At 49.5% G+C, this 8,909-nt stretch overlaps 1 protein-coding gene across 1 annotated transcript; it reads left to right on the top strand.

The window, feature by feature from the left end:
* The first annotated feature begins 471 nt into the window (after window positions 1–471).
* On the top strand, window positions 472–4,556 carry Ghrh (growth hormone releasing hormone). Its single transcript, XM_075963913.1, has 4 exons — window positions 472–551; window positions 816–920; window positions 2,913–3,029; window positions 4,538–4,556. Exons 1-4 carry the CDS (start codon window positions 472–474, stop codon window positions 4,554–4,556), a joined length of 321 nt encoding a protein of 106 aa, XP_075820028.1.
* The last annotated feature ends 4,353 nt before the right edge of the window (window positions 4,557–8,909 follow it).

Here is an 8,909-nt window from a genome sequence, read left to right as displayed (position 1 = left end):
GATAATTATGGTTATTATCTCCATTTTGTGGCTGGGGAAACCGAGGCTCAGACAGGCTAAGGCACCTGTAACGGGGAGCTCAGGTAGTGAGAGCAGAACTAGGAGCTGAGCTGGCATGGCGTCCTCTGCCCCTGCTGTCTGCCAGCCAGGGGGCTAGGCTCTCTCCTGTGTCTCTCCTGAGTGTGTGTGTGTGTTCCCTCACACCTTCCAGGAGAGGCGGTTTCCCTATGTTAACGGATTTCCTACTCAGCCTCATGAGGTGGCTACTGTGACTTCATTGCAGGTAGGGAAGCCAGAGCTGAGGACAGACAGCGTTGGATTTAAATCTAAGTATGTCTGACTGACTTCCAAAGTCCCACAGCCAAAGGACGAGGACCAGGGCATGTCACGGAGTGGTGCCTGGGGGACGCTGTGCCTATGTCTGAGTGTGCCTTCCTGGTCTCTTGTGCAGGTTCCAGCCAGGGGTGAAGGATGCCACTCTGGGTGTTCTTTGTGATCCTCACCCTCACCAGTGGCTCCCACTGCTCACTGCCCACCTCACTGCCCTTCAGGTAAGCAGCCAGGAAGCCTGCACCTCCGGGACCTCCCCATAACAGCGGATGCCAACTGGAGCCACCAGCTGTGTCTCACCGTGCCCACTGCTCACCTCAGGCAGGGACCAGTCATGGAGCACGGGAAGACACGCAGCCAGGCTCCGAGTCTCTGTGGGCATGAGGGGAACACAGAAGAACAGAGGGAGGCCTGTGCCGAGATACAGTGTAGCTCGTACTGTCCTTTCCCTGGGCCCCATCCTGACCTCTGACTCTTTTGCACAGGATGAGGCGATATGCAGATGCCATCTTCACCAACAGCTACAGGAAAGTTCTGGGCCAGCTGTCTGCCCGCAAACTGCTCCAGGACATCATGAGCAGGCAGCAGGGGTAAGCAGACATTCTAGTAGTTCCTTCCCAGTCACCTCGCACGAGAGCTGGGAAGGCCTGAGGCAGGAGGTGGGAGCCACGCTTCATTTCTTCCCTGACACAGTATATATCGGTGGTCCTCAAGCTTCCTACTGCCGCGACCCTTTAATACAGCTCCTTATGTTTAATATAGACCCTCAACCATACAATGATTTTGTTGCTACTTTATAACCCTAATTTTGATACTGTTCTGAATGGTAATGGTAATATCTGGTATGAGACCCCCAAAGAGGTGGCAACCCACAGACTGAATTTCACATAAGTCTAACCTCCGCTTACCTTCTGTGTGCCTCTCCCTGTCCTTGGCTTCAGCAGTGACAATGCTGATGGGCATTGTTCCTATCTGATCAGGACTCCAGGCCAGAAACAAAGACGAGGCACGGGGACCTGCGCATACATGAGGACTCAGCTGGGGACACAGGAACCTGTGCCAGAGCAGCCTCTAAAAGTCTTTTCTCAGACCTGTGAGGCCAACTGTCATTACCTCCCAGACAGACCCCATGTGTCATCTCTAAAGGATGCACAGAACGTGGCCAGGCAAAGATCCAAATAGCCTGAATTTGTAGTTTTTGTTTTGGAAAACCTTCAAATATACAAAAATGTTATGGGGATGGAATTAGCATGTCTTGCTTTTGCAGAGGGTCTGAGTTCAATTCCCAGCACCCACATGGAGGCTGACACCTGTCTTCGACTCCAGTCCCAGGGCATCCTGGCCTCCATAGGTACTAGGCATACATGTAGGCAAACAACACAAAAAGCCCATACACATAAAAAGAAATAAGTACAAAATTTAAAGCTACAGTAGTACTCTTAGAGTCAACAGTGCCTAACGTTTTATCATTTTTCCTTAGACCAGTAACATACACATACACACCTAGACACATGTACGTTTCCCATGATGATGGTCTCATTTTCACTGAGCCATTTTTAAGTTTCTTATTTATTTTGACACAGGGTGTAGTATAGCTTAGGCTGGTCTTGAACTTGATATGTAATTGAGGATGACTTGCTTCTGAGCCTCCTGATTGCAGGCTTGCACATTACAGTTCTCAATACCCCCACCCCCCACCCCGTGGCGCTTGTGTCTCCTAACATTTAACAAACCACACCCCATCCTGTCCTCAGGGCCATGTCACTCACGACACATAGTCAAATTTCATCAGTTGAATTATAATTCTTTATATTATTTCTTCTCTGACCCTAGACCCAGCGTGGGATCCAGCTCCATTTAGTCACCACCGTTATCTCCGTTTTCATCGTAACCTTATTTTATGTGTATCATTTCTCTTTTTTTTTTCTTTTTTTTTTTTTGTTGTGTCTTATTTAGACAAATATCATTTCTCATGTATGTCTGTGCACCACATGCATGCCAGGGTACCCTCTGAGGTCCAAAGTGGGCCTTGGCTCCCCTGAATCTGGAGTTACAGATGGCTGTAAGGCACCATGCAGATGCTGGAAATCAAACCTGGGTCCTCTACAACAAGGGCTCTTACCTGCTGAGCCATCTCTCCAGCCCTTTGCATATCTTTGAGTTTAATCTGGAAGGCGCCTGATGTTTTTGACTTGGGCAACTTTGACTGGTAGATGTCATTGCTTGCTAGATGGTTCTTCACTGTGAACCTGTCCAGGGTACCGTCATAATCAGTACCCGCTGTGGCCACAGTAGCAGAAGCTGCCACACAATGGATTGTCCTGTTACTGGTGGACATTACATTGGACCACTTGTTTAATGTGCTATCTATAAGATTAGCAATCCGTGGGGAGGGTTTTGCAGCGGTACACATACGTGTGCTCCATATTTCACTGCCGTGCACGCTGCTCCCCAGGTGTTGCTGAATGCAAGTGGGTTTCCTAAGAATCCACAATCAGATACCGGAATAGCAAAGGGCTACACCCCCGACTGGACAGTCTACCCATTGACAATCTCATTGCTTCTCCCTCCCCAACCCACAGGGAGAGGAACCAGGAAGGAACCAGAATACGGCCTGGCCGGCAGGTGGACAGCATGTGGGTGGACCACAGGCAGGTGGCGCTGGAGAGCCTCTTGGTAGCCCTGTTGCAGAAGCACAGGTGATGGGGGCAGGGAGAAGGGGGGCTGTACGTCACAGGTGACGGGGGGGGGGCAGGGAGGAGGCAGATAGCTTTCTGTAGGGACTTTAGAGACGTCCTTCCTTCTGGGTTTCTAAGAAAAGCAAAGAATCACCTCTTCGCAGGTGTGGGGCCTAAAGCACCCCCTCCCCACTGCAGGCCTCAGGGACAGGGAGGGATGTGTATGAGGGGACTGTACGGTGGCCACTGCAGTGTCCAGTGCAGACCAAGAGGTCAGGCTCGGCGTGTCTTGAAATGTCATCAGTGCTTCTGCTTTGGGTCTCAGACCCTGAGTTTTAACGGGTGTCCCAATGGACTGCATTGTGGCAGTATGAAGGGTACACCTCGGATCCCATGTGAAGCCCATGAACCTATAATGCCCAAGACAGGCCAGCTTTGTCATGCCCAGTGGCTGACCAGAGAAGGCAGAACGCTGTCATGAGGGGCAGAGGCAGAGCTGGCCACGATGGTCATTCCCCATCTCAGTGGCCCTCACATTTCCACTGGGAGTCAGGATAGATGGAGAAGTTTCCCCTTTTACAGAAGAGGAAAACCGAAGTTAAGTGGAGGAGGCAGGGTGGAAGAGACTAGCTGGTCCAGAAAGAAACGCTGCATTCGACAGCCTGACTGTAAACTGAGCACACGGTGCTTCATGGTGCAGTTCTATCGGGTGCTCCCATAGCAGCCTTAAAACAAACTCAGCTCCATCAGAGCTGGCCATGCGCCCCTTGCCTTCCTTCTGACCTGATTAGGCACTTGGAACCAGAAAGCTCATCAGCTTCACTGTCAGGCAGATGATGAGGGTCGGGGGTGGGGAACCAGACTGGAGGCAGTCTTCCAGAAGTCCTGAGTTAAATTTCTAACACCCACATCACAACCATCTGTAACTGTAGTCCCATGGGATCTGATGCTTTTTTCTGGTTTGCAGACATACATGCAAATTAAACACCCAGATACATAAAATCCATACCTAAGTAAATAAATCTTTAAAACAGCAAGTTCAAGGCCAGCCTGGGCTACTCGGTAAATTCCAGGTCTGCCTAAGCTATGAGACCCACCCACCTCTGCTATCCGCCCTGACAGGAAGTTGCCAAGCTGGTTGAGCCATTTTCTCACTTTTGTAGCAGCCGGTCAGCAGATACTGCCTGTGAAGGCCTAGGCTGGGGATCAGCTGTGCTCAGATCAGGGGTAGCAGTGAGTATTCCCACTTGTTCTTGTGAGGTTGTTCATTCAACTTGTGACCAACAGAAAGGTTTGAAGGGTGTGGCACATGTTTGTCTGGGAAGAAGCTGGTCCTGTCTAAGGGTCAGAAGGGAAGTGACTAGCCCAGGGTCTCAGTGGCAGCAGGTTAGCACGGCAGGGTCTAAGAGTGGGATTTACATTTCCGCAGCCATGAGCATCTTTCTGGCCACTGCCTCCCACCTCTGGGAACCCAGAAGCTCTGCCCCTGCTTACCAGAGTCTAGATTGAGTGTCTCTTTCTTTCTACAGCAGGAATTCCCAAGGATGAAGCTTTCAGCAGAGGCTTGGGCCACCCACACCCCAAACAACTGGACCCAGTTACTTTCATTTCAGTTTTGACTTTCTCCTTCCTCTGTAAATACAATAAAATTCCCTATCCTGATCTGCGCTTCAATTTCCTTATTGTCCATCTGATTTTTCAAATGTGGTTTATGTGGTTGCCTCTCCCAGGTTTAGCATCACAAAGCGTATATAGCTGGAGCTGGAGAGCAGGCTCAGATGGTGAAGTTCTTGCTGTGCAAGCAAGCATGACGACTTGGGTTCGGTTCCTGACACCCGCATAAAAACCATGCCTGTGGTCCCAGTGAGGGAGGGGTCAAGGAAGACATCCCTGAGGCTCACTGGCCAATCAGTTTAGTCTAGTCTGTGAGTCCTAAGACCCAGTAAGAGACAATGTCTCAGAAAACAGGTGACTGTCCTTGGCTACACAGTAAATTCCAGGTCATTCTGGATACACACATTGTCTCAAAAAAAAAAGGCATTTTATTGTAAGTAAACCTTAAAAATTGACAACCATAGCAAGGTGGTGGTAGTGAACGCTTTTAATCCTACCACTCAGGAGGCAGAGGCAGGAGGATCTCTGTGAGCTTAAGGCTAGCCTGGTCTATAGACAGCCAGGGTTACATAGACAGACCCCGTCTTAAAAAAGAAAAACAGAAACAAATAACAACAATAAAAACAAACTGGGAAGCCTGGATGATGGGATGTCCAGAATGATTAAAAGTGTAAAAATAACCGCAGCATTCAAAATTGGATGGAACTCCCACCTCTTGGTTTCCCCAGCCAGCCCAGTTCACTGCCAGCAGAAAGGGAAGCCCTTGACTTCAGTCCTGGCAAGCCTGCAGCCAGGTCTCCCATCTCCCAGCATCAGGGCTATGAAAGACCACCTGCTCCACCCCCAACCCCACCATCACCCCACCCCTGCCAGCCCCCAGCCCGGAGCAGGAAACCTGCCAAAGTCTGGGACAAAGGAGGAGGTGAGCTGGATGGGAGACCCATACCCTCTCCTTCCTCCTTCCCGGCCCCACCTGCTCATCTCTTTCCCTGCCATGCAAAAACTCGAGACTATCAACTTTCAATTAGTTTTTCAAATGAAATAATGGCCGCTGAGAACCAAGGCTACTTGTGGGTTTTGAGGTGAATGCAATTACAGAGGGCAAAGCCACTGTAGCAACCCCGGCCTTTATCTCCATTAGCAGATGGCTGCTTAAGACAGCTTCTCTCCATAGAAGAGCTGGGAGCTCCTCATTCCCAAGGGGCCCTACTTAAGACTGAGGGCTATTTTTATTGCACTAAAGATGTTTTCTAATCAATGGAGGACTTGTCCTTTTCGTGTTTGTATTAACTTGGAGGTCCCAGGGAGGCTTCCTCCATTGTTCCCTACAGCTGCCCTTTGGAGGGGGCAGAGCCCCGCTTACTGACAGGCTGCCCACCAACTCTGCGACTGGTACCAGGACACATACCCAGGAGGCAGCAAAGCCAGGGACTGATGCTGTGGGAAGGGGCATGCTCTTTGGGGCTGTAAGACTTCAGGTCCCTCAGAACTGGGAGCTGGGACATCAAGTGACTTAAACTATTAGGTACAGGTGGACTTGGAACAAACTGCTCACTGGGCTTCTGTAACAGGGTCCAGGACGTCATCATCACGACACAGGGGCTCTTGATTTATGGTGGGGACACACCAGACTGAAACCTGGGTAACCATCAGAAAGTAAAAAATACAGTCACAAGCTGTGCCTGGTGGTTCATTTTATAATCCAGTACTTGGGGAGGCTGAGGCAGGAGGGTCATGAACTCCAGGTCAGCTTGGGCCACACAGTGGGACCTTCTCTCTCTCGCTTGGTTTTTTGAGGTAGGGTCTCTGTGTAGCCCTGACTGTCCTTGCTCTGTAGACCCAGGGTGGTCTCAAACTTGCAAATCCACCTGTTTCTGTCTCCTGAGTGCTGGGATTAAAGGCATGGGCCATCACAGCCCAGTTTAGACCTTGTCTTAACAAAGAAACATTTCAGTCCTAATTTAGGTAGGGAGAGGATAAAGTGTGCTGGCTGTGAAAGCAGCATGAGTTCAGTTAGAACCCGGGGCCAAAGAAACGGCCAGATTCTCACAATCCCACTGCTGGGGAGAAGGAACTAGGCGGACCTCAGGGGCTCAGTGGACAGCCATGCCCACTCATCCAGCTAGGAGTTAAAGTGGTTGTGAGCTGCCCCATGTGGGTGCTGGAAACAGAATTTAGGAGTCCTCTGCAAGAGCAGTATCATCACAGCCTTTTCTCTGGCTACCCCAAATCCAGTTTTTTTTTTTTTTTTTTTTTCCCCGAGACAGGGTTTCTCCGTAGCTTTTGGTTCCTGTCCTGGAACTAGCTCTTGTAGTCCAGGCTGGCCTCGAACTCACAGAGATATGCCTGCCTCTGCCTCCCGAGTGCTGGGATTAAAGGCGTGCGCCACCACCGCCCTGCTTCAAATCCAAGTTTTAAAATGTGAATCTCTCAGAAAATAATTTGTATGAGTATGAATGTGTGTGCATGGGGACCAGGGGTCAGCTTCGGGTGTGTGTGTCTGTGAGTGTGTGTAGATGGGGACCAGGGGTCAGCTTCGGGGGTGTGTGTGTCTGTGAATGTGTGTGCTTGGGGACCAGGGGTCAGCTTCGGGGGTGTGTGTGTCTGTGAGTGTGTGTAGATGGGGACCAGGGGTCAGCTTCGGGTGTGTGTGTCTGTGAGTGTGTGTAGATGGGGACCAGGGGTCAGCTTCGGGTGTGTGTGTCTGTGAGTGTGTGTAGATGGGGACCAGGGGTCAGCTTCGGGGGTGTGTGTGTCTGTGAATGTGTGTGCTTGGGGACCAGGGGCCAGCTTCGGGTGTGTGTGTGTCTGTGAATGTGTGTGCAAGGGGGTCAGGGATCAACTTTAGGCATCATCTACCTTGTTTCTGAGAACTCTTCTTGCTGGCCTGGGTTCACTGACTATGGTAGGAGCTCTGGGGATTTACCTGTCTTTGCTTCTCCACTGTTGAGACTACAAGCATACTCACCGTTTAGCCATAGGTACTGGGGTCAAACTCAGGTCCTCAGGCTTAAACTACAGACACTTGATGCACTGAGCCATTTTCCTATCCCAAAGTCTCAAGTTTTAAATGTTAGCATCTATTAACTATTATCTATTAACTACCATGAATAAAACAAAACACTTAAAAGTCTCTGGGTTGCAGCCTTTGGGAGAGGTAAGACCTCCAACTGCAGAATTCCTGTTAGAACTATCCTAGAGTTCCAGGCTCTCCTTCCCCTTCCAAACCCTAAAATTTCCTTATCACAGCAAAATCCAGTTAGCCAAGAAAGCAACTCCTACATCCCAAATTTAATAAAGATTCTGAGATATAGCTGTCTAGCCCTGATCTCATACTCAGCCTGCTTCAGCCTGAGTGGATTACAAATGGGTACCATCATGCATCATACCGCCTTTCAGAAGCATTACAGACAACAGGCCAAATTTTAGCCAGGCGGTGGTGGTGCACGCCTTTAATTCAGAGGCAGGTGGATCTCTGTGAATTCGAGGCCAGCCTGGTCTACAATAGCTAGTTCCAGAACAGGCTCCAAAATCCCGTCTCGAAAAACAAACAAACAAAAAAAAAAAAACAGCCGAAAAACAAATAAAGGGCAACAGGTCCAATTCTAGTCATATACATTTGTTCTTTTATTTTATTTTTTTTGTTTTTCGAGACAGGGTTTCTCTGTGGCTTTGGAGCCTGTCCTGGAACTAGCTCTGTAGACCAGGCTGGTCTCGAACTCACAGAGATCCGCCTGCCTCTGCCTCCCCAGTGCTGGGATTAAAGGTGTGTGCCACCATCGCCCGACCTGTTCTTTTATTTTTTTAATAATCTGTATTTTATGCACATTGGTATTTTGCCTGCATGTATGTCTGTGTGAGGGTGTCACAATCCCTGGAACAGGAGTTATAGACAGTTGTGAACTGCCATGTGGGTGCTGGGAATGAACTTAGGTCCTCTGAAAGAACTGACAGTACTCTTAACGCCTGAGCCATCTCTCCAGCCCCCTATATATTTGTTCTTACATATCACTCCATCAGTGTCCAGGTCTCACTGCAGGAGTGCTGGGGTAATGGATTTTTACCCAAGTTGTCAGGGCTAGGGTTTCAATTAGAGTCCCTCTAAAATTATGTTGAAAGAAATCCCCAATGAGCTGCATGAATAGGTGGGGCAACTCGCACAAGTGCAGGGATTAATACCTTTATTCAAGGGCCTGGGAGAACTAGTTATCAACTTGTTATTTTGTCCCTTCTGTCACTGGGAACACTGAGACAGCACCAGCATCATCTAGAGGGAACAGGCTCTCT

This window comes from Microtus pennsylvanicus, chromosome 2 (assembly GCF_037038515.1).
Source record: "Microtus pennsylvanicus isolate mMicPen1 chromosome 2, mMicPen1.hap1, whole genome shotgun sequence".
Classification (NCBI taxonomy): domain Eukaryota; kingdom Metazoa; phylum Chordata; class Mammalia; order Rodentia; family Cricetidae; genus Microtus; species Microtus pennsylvanicus.
Note: the sequence above shows the minus strand (reverse complement) of the source record. Positions and strands in the feature narration are given on the sequence as shown.